Below are 13,141 nucleotides of genomic sequence, written 5' to 3' on the forward strand. Positions count from 1 at the left end.
TGATAGACTGTTCATTTAAAGGCATTTTGGAGATGTGTTTTCATAGCCGTCAATGGTGAAACGTAGACTGTGACGGCAGATAAAAACCATTCGGCCAATCTAGTCTGCCCAATTTTCTAAATACTTTCATTAGTCCCTGGACTTATCTTATCTTATAGTTAGGATAGCCTTATGCCTATCCCACGCATACATAAACTCCTTTAGTATTATATTGTTTATAATTGGTGTATTTGATTTTTAAAAAATTATATATTTATACAGTTTATTTTAATATTTCTGGGTAAGCATTTCAAATTATTTAATATATTTGTGTGTGTGTGTGTGTGTGTGTGTGTGTGTGTGTGTGTGTGTGTGTGTGTGTGTGTGTGTGTATATATATATATCTATATCTATATATCCCTTAAGGACCAAACTTCTGGAATAAAAGGGAATCATGACATGTCACACATGTCGTGTCCTTAAGGGGTTAAAAAAAATATATTAATATATCAAATAATATCTTAAATAAAAAATGTATATTACAATATAATACAATATGAAAATATAAGATTTGATCTAAAAATATTAGATCATTTAAAAAAAAAAAAAAAAAAAAAGCTTATACAAAAATAGTATATCAAGGCCATCATTAGATATTCTAGCTTAAAGAAAACTTGTAACATGCCAGTAATTATTAAATATATATATATTTTATATATAACCTTTGCTTCTTTTGACCCTTGTATGTCAGCGGGCTAAGAAAATTCCATTACATACTTAATCTTTGGAAGTCATGCTATGAAAGGGTTAATAAAAGCAAAGGTTAAAAAAAGATTGCAGCTAATACTAGGATAAAATGGCATGTACATTTAGAGGATTTATCTTGGGCAGATAACTTCCATGCTTCCTTGTGAGCATGCAGACTGAACTGGTTGCCAAAACACGCTCACTGCTCCCTAATAACACTGACTAATATATAATATAATTATTTGAAGATGTAAATGATGTTGATCACTCATTTCTATGCATCATAGGGATATTTCATTAACAAATAATTTGCACATAAAATATAAATATAAGCTGGTGAAGAGGCTCATTTGTGGAGATTGTCATATATTATTGTATTCTATCAAGACGCATTTGTATCACTTTGTTTAATATAAATGCTTTGTTTTCTTACATATTTATTTTCTAGGAATTTAGAATTACATTTACTTTACAAGTATGTTTGAACCAATTCCTTTTAATTGAAGGGTTACTCCAACCATTTTCATGTTGTTTTAGAATGAACGATTGGGCTTTAGTATACAATAAGACTGCCGCGTGTGTATGTGTCGGGTTATGTCTGGAAGTGTGTATCCGTTAAGTGGATTTCTAATGGGCCACAAAAATTCTATTAAAGTTTATTGTACATAAGCACACTTCTGGTTGATAGAGAAAACACTTTCCTGTTTATGGGTTGGGAGTATACCATTGTACATATCTTGCTGCCACCAGTTTCTTTGTATTGTAAAAATGATTTTGCATCTTTTTGTAAAAATCCGAACCCCTTCCCACAAACACTGGTTTCTTCTATTGCATGCTCGTTATTTTTCTGCAAAATAGTGGTTTAGATTTGCATGAAACCCTTTCAAGTAATTGAAGATCAATACCCAAAGGTTCACTTTAGCACAGAGTATTCCTTTGTGAAAAGATAGTGTTCAATTCAGTAACTGTTTGGGATGTTAACTTGAATACTAATGTATCCTATTTTAAATAAGGTGGTTATTGTTGGTCAAGGCATTGCTCAGAAAAGTTATTCCACTATCATATGAATTGTCTGTGGTGTTATATTGCGTATTAATATATCATAGTTAAAGGTTATTATTTGCTTGTTATTTAACTATAAAATTACGTTTGAGACTAGTGTTTTACCCCTCAGCTAATTTCTTGATGGATCTAGCCGTTTCGATCTTCCACACAATGAATGCATTATCCTGAAAAAAGTGCTCTTGCTGTTTAAGTAACACTCTGTTGCCAAAGTTCGGTATGTCCAAAACTGTTCCACTCCCATGAAAGGAAAGATCTTAATGTGCACTGCTATTAAAATGAGATGGTAAAAAGATTATGTAAGATTGTCTTTCCACCGTATAATTCAGGCTTTCAGTGTACAGCATGATCCAAAGATGTTTGATTGCATTTATTGTTTTCTAAGTTTCTCCATGCCGTAAGTGAGCAATGCCTTGTTTAAGCAGATATTATTCTATACAAAGGCTAGTCCTATTTGCTGCCAGCATTCTTTGTACTATAGCATTAGTTTTTCTATTCCTATGAAGTATAATTATAAACAAAGTACTCCCTCTTTGTTTCATATATATGCATCCTATGTTTTGTCAGTAATGGAAAATTATGTCCATTGTGAAAGATGGGTGGACTGGACAGGTGATTTTCTTGTAGCCTGAATGATGGGATGGCTCAGAGTGAAAAGCATCAAAAGAAAAAATACATTTTCAAAGGGACACTGTGGGCACTATAACCATTTCATATCAATGAGTTGGCTAAAGTCCTTGGGTGGATTTCATTTAAGTCAAGTTAAGTCTTGATTTAAATCTAAAATCAGTAACACTTTTTTTTAATTTTTGGTGGTTAAGGTGGTTAATTATAAAGGCATATATTGGACACAAAAACAACTTTAGCTTTAATAACAAATTTAAACCTATTTAGTTTAGAAAAACGTCGCCTGAGAGGGGATATGATAACATTATACAAATATATTCGGGGCCAATACAAACCATTGTGTGGAAATCTATTCACAAACCGGACTTTACATAGGACACGAGGCCATGCGTTTAGACTGGAAGAAAGAAGATTTCGTCTAAGGCAAAGGAAAGGTTTTTTTACTGTAAGAACAATCAGGATGTGGAATTCTCTGCCTGAAGAAGTGGTTTTATCAGAGTCCATACAGATGTTCAAACAGCTACTAGATGCATACTTGCAAAGACAGAATATTCAAGGATATAATCTTTCAATGTAGGGTAATAACTGCTTGATTCAAGGATAAATCTGACTGCCATTCTGGGGTCAAGAAGGAATTTTTTGTCCTAGCTTGTTGCAAAATTGTGCTTCAAACTGGGTTTTTTTCTTTTTTTTTTTTTTTTTTTTTTTTCTTTTCTTTTGGATCAACAGCAAAAAACAGGTGTGAGGAAGGCTGAACTTGATGGACGCAAGTCTCTTTTCAGCTATCTAACTATGTAACTATGTAAAGGGCTCTTGGTGTATAGATCATGGCTCTACAGTCTTACTGCTCCATATAGTTTAATTACATTGTTTATGCAGCCCTTGCCACAACTTTATAGTCTGAGACTCACAAAGCCTCCCAACATACTTCCTGAAAATGAGCTAAATGTATTTATTTTATGCACAGCTTGTCGAATTGTCTGCAGTTTTCTGTGTGTGATTTAAAGTTCAATTAACAGAGGAGATACGAACATCTAAAGTAAACACACTGGTCTGTAAGATTTGATTACAACTTGTTTTGTTGATGTAGGCTATGTAATTCAAGGCCAGGGGAGGTGTGGCTAGGGCTGCATAAACGTAAGCAAAAGTGACTTCACTCTTAAATGGCTGAGAATAGAACATTGAGACTGCATTGGCATGATCTATACACTAAAATTGCTTTATTTTGTGTTTAAAGGAAACTTATAGCATAAGGAATATAAACCTACTTTCTTAATGCTTTAATCCCCTACTTACAGATTTGTTTTAGGTCTCTCCCTCCTTTCTAGTAAAAAAATAAATAAAATAAATTAATAATAATTGGCATGTATGTGGGTTTATCATTGATGGATATTTTTAATCTCGCTATAAAATTCAGATATCTGGCATCACTCAAGTTATTGCTGAGTCATAGCTGTTAATAAAAGGGACAGCTTCCTCTGTTAAAGCTTGCTGAAAATCTTAGTTTCTTTATGAGCCTTTTAATGTAAATAAAGTGAAAGATAAACTTGAAAGTTCATGGTGACTTGTCATACCCCAAACAATTTATGCTCATTTAATTGAGCATAAGATTTTATCTATACATTGTGCTAGCAGTTTTGCTAGCAAATGTATGAATTGGAAGAAAAATGATTTTTAAATAGCTTTTTCTACTATCTGTCAGTCAATGCCTCAGCGTGCCGAGGCATTAACTGATGAGGCAGAGCAGAAAAGACCTCTCACAGGAGATCCATCCCATAGAAGCTGCAGTGTCCTATGGAAACTTCCTAACCAGAGCTTTTAACGCAGGCTTGGGAATATAGGAACAGAGTGATGTAAAGGCACTCATTCTGACAAAAGCAACTAAGCTACCGTGCCAATATCACTGACAAGATTTGCCCTTATTGGAGATGCATCCCAAGCAAGGGAAATTTTTTGTTGTTCGCATACATAACATTTTATTTAGTGTATGCACCAAAATAACTTCCAAAGTTATCTAAATGTTAAAAGGAATACTTTACCATTATACATTTTTTTTTCTTTCTTCAAATTTAGTTTTTATTGCGTTTTAAGATATCAGGGATACAGAAGGAAGAAATAGGGAGGGGTTAGCGGTGGTTACATGGTATACAAAAACATTATAAAGGTACATTGTCAAGTGCGGTAGTTAACAGCAGCATTGTTAATTACATTATAACAAGGATATTACAGTCTTACTCAACGCCATCAACAATTTTCAACAGAACCTCAATTTCCTATTTCTTTTCTCAACTGTTTGGAGGTGAGATTGCCAGTGTACCATTTTATTCTATAAGAGAGGGTAATCTTGTGATTTTTCAGTCAGTACCTTGTATTCCGGTTAAGTAGGGGGGTTATGGATGGTCCTTAACAAGGGAGTAGAACTTGGAAAACTTGGAAGATTAGGGCATCACTGATAAGGAGAGCCAGTAGTAGTTGACGGATTCGGCTACAGACTGGCAGCAAGGTGGGCTATTTGAGTTGTAGAGTATGTAGTGGTATGTGTGTTGGGGTTTTACTGGATTAAGGATTTGTAGGAGGTGGTGTGTGCGTGGGTGGTTGGGTTATATGATTGTTGCGGTATGTAGTTTCCCATGTATGCCATGTGTCGTTGAATCTTTGTTTGTGTTCTACTGTGGTGAGGGATAATCTTTCATAATAATAAAATTGATCCAACTTTTCTCGTAATTGAGGTATGGATGGGCATTGCTGGGATTTCCAACATTGTGCTAAGAGGCTCCTTGCTGCCATCAGAGTTAGTACAGTGATTTGTTTTTCACCTGGGTTTAACTGCGGAGGTAGGAGTAGGAGTAGGCACACTGTGGGGGTTAGGGGAAAGCTTGGGATATTCAGTTCGTCCAGTATGGTACGGGCTTGTGTCCATAGGGGTTGGATAGCCTCACAGGACCACCAAATATGCTTCAATGTACCCAGGGCATTGCTACACCTCCAGCAAGTAGGCGGGGTGTTGGGGAATATGCGATGGAGACGTTGTGGGGTTATGTACCATCGGTACAGTAGTTTCCTATGAGCTTCTATGTGAGAGTAGCAGCGGGTCCATTTAGAGAGTCCATTTAGAGCTTTCAGCCAGTCGCACTGCGTTAGGGTTTCATTGCAATCTGTCTCCCATTGGGTTTTGTGGGATAGGGGTGGTGGAGGTGCAGTCTCTTGCCATGCTCTATAGCATAGCGCTAGGGTCTTTGATTTCGTCGGTGCGGACCAACACCTGTCCAAGAGTAGAGTAGGGGCAACCCAATTGGATTCAGGGGTAGTGCGGCTATGTGGCATGAATGCTAATATGATACTCTTCAGTTGTAGGTAGGAAAAGATGGCCCGGCTTGGTAGTTGCCAATGGGTCTGCAGTTCTGGGAAGGGGATCATTTCTCTATTCCTCACCAGCTGAGATATGTGAGTGATCCCTGCATTGGACCAGAGGTGAAGTGGAATGTTTTGTGACACAGATTTAACAATCGAAATGGGTGCTTTTGGATGGAATTTTTCGTGGTGGCCTAGGCTCGAGAGAAACTTGTCCCATATGTTTATGGTATGGGAGGTAGTCGGAAAGAGCGTGGGCCTCCGTGTCCTAAGACACCGAGGTGTCCACATATAGTCAATGATGGGTATGTTTGGACATTGCGCTTTCTCCATGTCCGTCCATTGTAAGAGGTTGGGCTGGGCATGGAGGAGGACGCCACCAGTCAGTGCAGCAGCTTTATAATATTGTCCAATGTTCGGTAGGCCCACTCCTCCTAATTTGGGTGCAAGTTGGAGGAGTCGTATCGGCACCCTAGGTTTTTTGCCTGCCCAGATGAATGTATTACACAGTTTCTGTAGGTCTTTACAGTATTGGGCGGGGAGTTTCAGGGGTAACATTCTAAAGAAGTAAAGGATACGAGGAAGGATCATCATTTTATACGCATTGATTTTGCCCAGCCATGAGAGCATGACATGTTTCCATTTATTCAATTCAGTCTTACACACTAGGGCTAGGGTATTGTAGTTAAGCGTTATTGTTTTGGGTATAGTGGATGCTATCTTCATCCCCAGGTACGTAATGAATGTCAATCTCCAGTCAAAATGGAAGCGGTCACGAAGTGAGTCTACCGTTAATTTCGGCATTCCTACTGGCAATGCCTGTGTTTTATCTTGGTTCAAGCGGTAATGGGAGATGTCACCGAATCTTTTTAACAGAGCCATAAGTGGGGGCAGAGACTGTTGTGGTTTAGAGAGGGTTATGAAAATGTCATCGGCAAAAAGCGCCAGGCTGTACGTTCTGTCGTGTATGGTTATTCCATGAATGTCAGGGTGAGTCCGGATTTTGTGTGCCAGGGGTTCCAGGGATAAAATATAGAGGAGGGGAGATAGTGGACACCCTTGTCGGGTGCCGTTCGTGATTGTGAACGGTTGGGATAAGAAGCCATTGTGGGACACCCTGGCCGCTGGGTTGCTGTACAAGGCCATAATGCTTGTTATGACGTTTTCAGGGAAGTTAAACTTTTTCAGGACTTCGGTCATGTACGTCCAGTTTAGGCGGTCGAAGGCCTTCTCGGCGTCTAGCGCCAAGAATAGGCCCTCCGATCCCTGTCTCTGTATGGCGTCTATTACGTTGAGGATCTTTCTAGTGTTGTCTGAGCCTTGTCGTCCCTTCACAAAACCTGACTGGTCATTATGTATGAGTTTGTGTAGTAGCGGTGCTAGCCGATTGCTAAGGAGTTTCGCATTGCAGTTCAGAAGGGAGATAGGTCTAAAATTTTTACATTGTGTCGGGGGTTTCCCTGGTTTCGGGAGGGTAGAGATATGGGCTAGCAGCATCTCTTTCGGTAAGGTACCGCTTTGTGAACCCTCATTCAGGACCTTTAAGAGGTGCGGAGAAAGGAGAGAGGTAAAGGTTTGATAATATGCGTTGGGGAGGCCGCCTGGGCCTGGAGATTTATGGGTAGGCAGGTGGGCTATGGTATCAGTCAGTTCTTCTAGGGTAAATGGGCCTTGTAATATTTCTCTGTCTTCATCAGTCAGGCCGGGCAGGTCTAAGTCTCCCAAAAAGTCGTGAATGGTTTGTAGGTTCGGTAGAGTGACAGCGGGGTCGGTTGCTAAGTTATATAGGTCTCCGTAGTAGCTTGCAAATTCGGATACTATTCCCTGTGGGTCGATGATGCGGTCTCCTTTCTTATCTTCTAGATAGGCTATTCTGGAGGCCGCCATTCTACGTTTAAGCTGCGCTGCCAGTTTTGCACCTGCTCTGTTCCCATTGGCAAAAAAGCTGTGCTTAACTTTGCGGAGAGCATAAGTCGTTTTGGCCATTTCTATATTTCTAAGTTTGGATTGCAGCTGTAGAAGATGTGTGTGCGTCTTAGGGTTGGGGTTGCGTTTATTGGAATGCGTTAATTGGGCAATTTCAGCTATGAGGGTATTGTATTCTGCGGTTCTTAGTTTTTTGGCTCGGCTTGCCTGTTTTATGAAGCTGCCTCGGATACATGCTTTATGCGCTAACCAAATTTGGTCTACAGAGGTCTCTTCATTTGTGTTCTCGTTAAAATAATTAGTGAGGTCTACCTTTATTTGTGCGATAACGGTCGGGTCTGTCAGGAGCGACTCGTTTAGTCTCCAGGAACCTGTGCCTTTGCTGGGGAAGGGTGCTCTTAGGCTCATTGTGGTGGGCGCATGGTCCGACCACGAAATCAACCCAATGGTAGTTTCTTCTATGTTAGGCATGTAAGTGGCCGGGACCAGAAACCTATCAATTCGGGAATAGCTATTATGTGCCGCAGTGTGGCAGGTGAAATCGACCTCTGCGGGGTGCTGAATGCGCCAGGGATCAACCAGTTGGTGAGAGGATAGGGTGTCACATATCTTAGATGCTAGTGCCGCTCTTTGTGTGAGAGAGGTCGCTGAAATATCAGCTGTGGAGGAGGAGTCCATGTTACTGTCAATCAGGAAATTAGTGTCACCGCCTAGGATGATCTCCCCATATTTGTACAAATCTGCAAGTGCTAAAATCATAAGCAGGAAGTCATGTTGATTAGTATTAGGGCTATACACATTAATTGGGGTATAGGGGTTATTACTGATGAGACATTGAAGAATTAAGTATCGGCCCTTTTTATCACTGATCTTGCGTATTAATGAGAATGCGGCATCTTTACTGATCAGTGTCGAAACACCTCGTTTCTTAGCTTTGTAACAAGTGTGGAAGTCATGAGGGTAGTCTTTAGAGTTAAATTTTGGTCTGACTTTCCAGGTGAAGTGCGTTTCTTGGTAGTATGCTATGAGGGCTTTACACTTTTTGGCTTCATTTAAGGCTAGTCTCCTTTTATTCGGAGAGTTGAGTCCCTTGGTATTTAGAGACAATATTTTAATCGACATAAGGGCGGGTAAAGAGTGCGCTACTGCGGGGGTATAGGCTCTCTGCCCATCCTTCCCCCTTTTCTTGATTCCCACCAGGATAATATTTTACTGGACTCGTGTATGCCCACTAGTTGTGTCCTATCATTCGTGGATAACCCATGGTTCACATTTAATGTGCCCTTTGTTCTGGGGGTAGGGAAAACTGGGGGAAAACTATTTACAACATTCCGTATGCCACTGGAGGTGACATGCAGCTGCTCAAAGCAACGGATAAACATGGCCATTAGTAGGCCTTGGGGGTGATTCATTTTAGACATTTGCATAAAAGTTATACAGTCTAACAAATCAGTTAATTAAGTATAGTTAACAAGGAGCGGGTTACATCTCGCCCGTAACAGCTTAAAAGATTAAACATTGAATTAGCCATTAGCCAGGGGGGGAAGAGCAAGGGGTGTACATATAAAACAGTCATAAAGCGATCTAATCCGTAAGTATTGGTACACTATAGAACTATACGTTACATTACTATAGGTCAAGATGATACGACTTTCTCCATTAAATCTCGTCTTCATGACCACAAACAGGATCAGGTAGTCGGAGCACCAGAGTTCGTGGAATGTCCGTGGGTTTTGCGGGCCTGTGACCATTCCCTGGCCAAAGATTGCAGCGTGGAGGTGGTAGTGGCAGTTGGACGGTCTGCACCCGTGGGGGGGAGCGGTACTTGCAATTCTTGTAGGAGACGCTTGCCTTCCTTTAGATCGGTGATAGCTCTGTCCACTCCGTTTCTCTTCACTAGTAATTTGGTGGGGAAACCCACCCTTATAAGGGATGTTAGCATTCCGTAGTGCTGTGGTTATGGGCGCGAAGGTGCGTCGTTTAAGCATAGTAGCGGAAGATAAGTCTGTAAAGATTTTGATGTGTTGGTAGGATTCCGGCCATTTTGACAGGTTCCTGGAAGCTTGCATAATCCTATATTTCACTGTATAAAAGTGGATTCTGGTGATTACGTCTCTAGTGGCATCTGGAGGCAGGTGTTTAGGTTTAGGGAGTCTGTGTGTTCTATCCAGCATTAGGTCTAGGTTGTTTAAAGAGGGTATCAGTGATTTAAACAAGTCCTGTACATACCTAGGGAGATCAGAGGTCTGGATTGATTCAGGGATACCTCTAATGCGGACATTATTCCTCCTGCTCCTATCTTCATGGTCTGCCACTCTCTCTTCCAGGGATTGTAGTTTTGTTTTGAGCGAGGAGTAGGCCTCAGCCATGGAGTTGTGGGCGTCTATGAGTTCATCAGTGCGTTCTTCAAGCTTTGCTGTTCTTTCGCCAATGTTGTTTATGTCAGCCTTTATTTCTGCAGTCATTTGCTGGATGTCTGCTTTAAATGAAGCTTTCAGCTCCTGCATTATTGTCCTCACCGAGAGGTCCGTTGCTGGGTTGGAGAGTTCAGCGTGATCTGCTGTATGTTCCCCTATGTCGGAGTCTTGAGCCGGCGAGGTAGGCCTGTCGGCGCCATCTTGGTCACCTTGTTCCAGCGTTTGTTGCACTCCAAAGTGCGAGTTCAGCGTCTTTTGTTTACATTTTTTTGCTGATCTCGACGCCATGCTGGTGTGTGGTGTGTCCCCTCGATAGTCGGCTCGTTTTCAGGATGCGTTATCGGCTAAATCAGGCTGTGAAGGCCGCTGTTCGGGAGAGCTCTCGTCCCGCACGTCCGCTCACATGCGCTGCTCGGACACGCCCCTCTACCATTATACATTTTATTTATAATATTTTGCTCCCTCGTGTGCCCTTCCGTGATGCCAGGAGCTGGAGTATGACTTCACTCTGGCTCACGGATAACTAAAACAGCGCTCTAGGGAGCAGAGCAGGAAGATGACAGAAGCCCCACTGGACATCAGAGAAAGCAATCACTCCAACTCTCCCAAAGGTGGCTGGGTGGACACATTAGAATCAAACAAATAGTTTGTTTGTGTGTGTGTTGCAGTATCAGTATATAGGTGTGTCTCTCTGTCAGTGAGTGTGTTTATCAAATCAGTGTGTGTCTGTCAGTGAGTCTATATGCTTAGGTGATATGCCTTCACCAGTCACATGGGGAAGGTGTTTTTGCTGACCTTTCTTCCCCACGCTGTGCTAATGACATCAAGGCCGATCCCACCTGCATGGCTGAAATCATCAATCTTGACCACCTCAGCCAATCCAGTGTTTCTCCATAGGAAAGCATTGGGAGACTGTTGTGCATGCACGAAAAATGCTGCGCTACTCAACTACTCCTCATAGTCATTGAATCAATGCATTCCTATGGGGAGCTTTAACGTAGATTGCTGCACACTGCAGCACTGACCCAGCAAGAGCCTTTAGTGGCTGTCTGAGTGACTGTCACTAGAAGTGTTGCTAGGCAACAATCTAAACACTTTTGTTTTTTAATCTGAAAAGACAGTGTTTACATTGAAGAGCGTGTAGGGACAGGGTATAGACTTCAGAACAACTACATTAAGCTGTAGTGGTTTTGATGACTATAGTGTCCCTTAAAGAATTGTATTTTTGACGTTGAAAAACCTGACTAACCTTTTTTAGCTGGCTCCTTCATTCCAAGCAAATTTGTCAAGCCCTTTGTTATGTACAGTAGACCACTTTTGCAATGGGAGATGATGATGCCTTTTGCAATATACTTATTTTAAATACAATGCTCTTTATTTTATCTTTTTTTATCTTTTTTTTTTTTTAACATTTGTATTTTTTCTTTTTCATTTCTTACAGATCCCTTAATTTCTTTGAATCCACCTTGTGTTACAGAAGAAGATCGATCCAGCCTGGAAGCTATACGAACAATACACAAACAAATGGACGATGATAAAGATGGGGGAATTGAAGTGGAGGAAAGTGTAGAGGTGAGAAGTAAACTAAGTGCAGAGTGTATTTTGTTGTTTTTCCATCTTCAAACAAAAGCTATTTTGTCAAAAGTATGCAGATAAAAAAATAAAGAAAAAATGCTTTATAATGGAGATATCTTGTTGCTTTATGATATTATGATTATATATATATGTGTACTACCCATTGTTATGTTTTTCAGATATTCATTTTTTCAATATTTCTAACAATACATGAATTATCTTTAAACATACAGGTACTAATCGTGATGTAATAAACAAGATAGTGTAAATCATGTCCATACAGTTATAGATCACTGAAGAATCAGATGTTGTTTTTATAATTTTAGCTCTGTTGCTTTGTGCTGATTTGTGGAACTCCCTGTTGTAGGCTTAGTGCTGCTCTTTCTGTTCACATACCATGTTACTTTGTGAATTGTATGTTTAGTTGTTTTCTTAAAGAAACACTCCAATCATCATAACCACTATAGCCTGCTGTAGTGGTTAAGTTGCCAAGAGCAATAGAGAGAAGCCAGTTTTAACAGGTCATTGCATAGTAAATTCTGGCTGATGCAGGACTGCCCTCATTGGTTGTTTTTGCTCAACTGGTGCTCTCAGCTATAGAGTGTGCTCTTGCATTGACCTGCTTAGCTCTGTAGAGCGAACTAGATTTTACTCAAGGAGAAGACTGCTAGCAGCGGGTGCCTGACGGGACCCAGGTAAGGTGTCAAAGTGTATTAAAATGGTTTGACTACTTACCATGGGATGACAGCACCGGTTCTTCCTTGCGCCATAATCACTACAGCTGGAAGTAGTAGTTATGGTGCTTGGGGTATTGTTTTTCAACACTACACTGTTCCAGAATTTTCTTATTGATTGATTAAATACATTTTTAATATAAATTAATTAATATTACAATTAGGAATAAAATTGTGAAATATCTACACTCATTATCTAGGCTATATAGAATAATCTGAAAATATTCACGTTATTTCCTATAGTGTATTTTGTTCCTTTTTTGTTAATTTTATATATGCCGAATGTCTTCATTTTCTCACCCATTTCTAAAATAGCTTGTTTATACTGATATAGTGTTAATTTAATTGATATTTGCTAGCATACAAAGCTTATTTTTACTAGTTGGTTGCAGGGTAAACAACTATTTTATTTGCTATGCACATTTAATATCTATCTGCATAATGCACTTGTTTGTTTTGTAAATATTTATTTTAACGTCTAGTGAGATGGCAGTCTGTGTAAAACTGCATGTCTCTGCAATGATAAAGGTTTTTTTGGGGGTTTTTTTTGTGACATCTTGAATATCATCTTCTGTTGGAGATAAAACTTTAAAGTTTAGCGTATATGTAACATGTTTCCCTTAATATTGAATCTACATTTATTGGAAATTGTATCTACATACGTATAAAGTTAGGATGTCAGACAAATGTTTGTCAATATTTGTGCAGTGTACATACACACAT

At 39.8% G+C, this 13,141-nt stretch overlaps 1 protein-coding gene across 2 annotated transcripts in view; it reads left to right on the forward strand.

The window, feature by feature from the left end:
• STIM2 (stromal interaction molecule 2) overlaps positions 1-13,141 on the forward strand; it is a 101,127-nt gene that overhangs the window by 17,779 nt on the left and 70,207 nt on the right. For both annotated transcript variants that reach the window (XM_063457854.1, XM_063457853.1), the window contains exon 2: positions 11,551-11,681. In XM_063457854.1, coding sequence (XP_063313924.1) covers positions 11,551-11,681 — 131 coding nt within the window. The remainder of the gene's footprint in view (positions 1-11,550; positions 11,682-13,141) is intronic.

Source organism: Pelobates fuscus, chromosome 6 (genome assembly GCF_036172605.1).
Source record: "Pelobates fuscus isolate aPelFus1 chromosome 6, aPelFus1.pri, whole genome shotgun sequence".
NCBI lineage: Eukaryota > Metazoa > Chordata > Amphibia > Anura > Pelobatidae > Pelobates > Pelobates fuscus.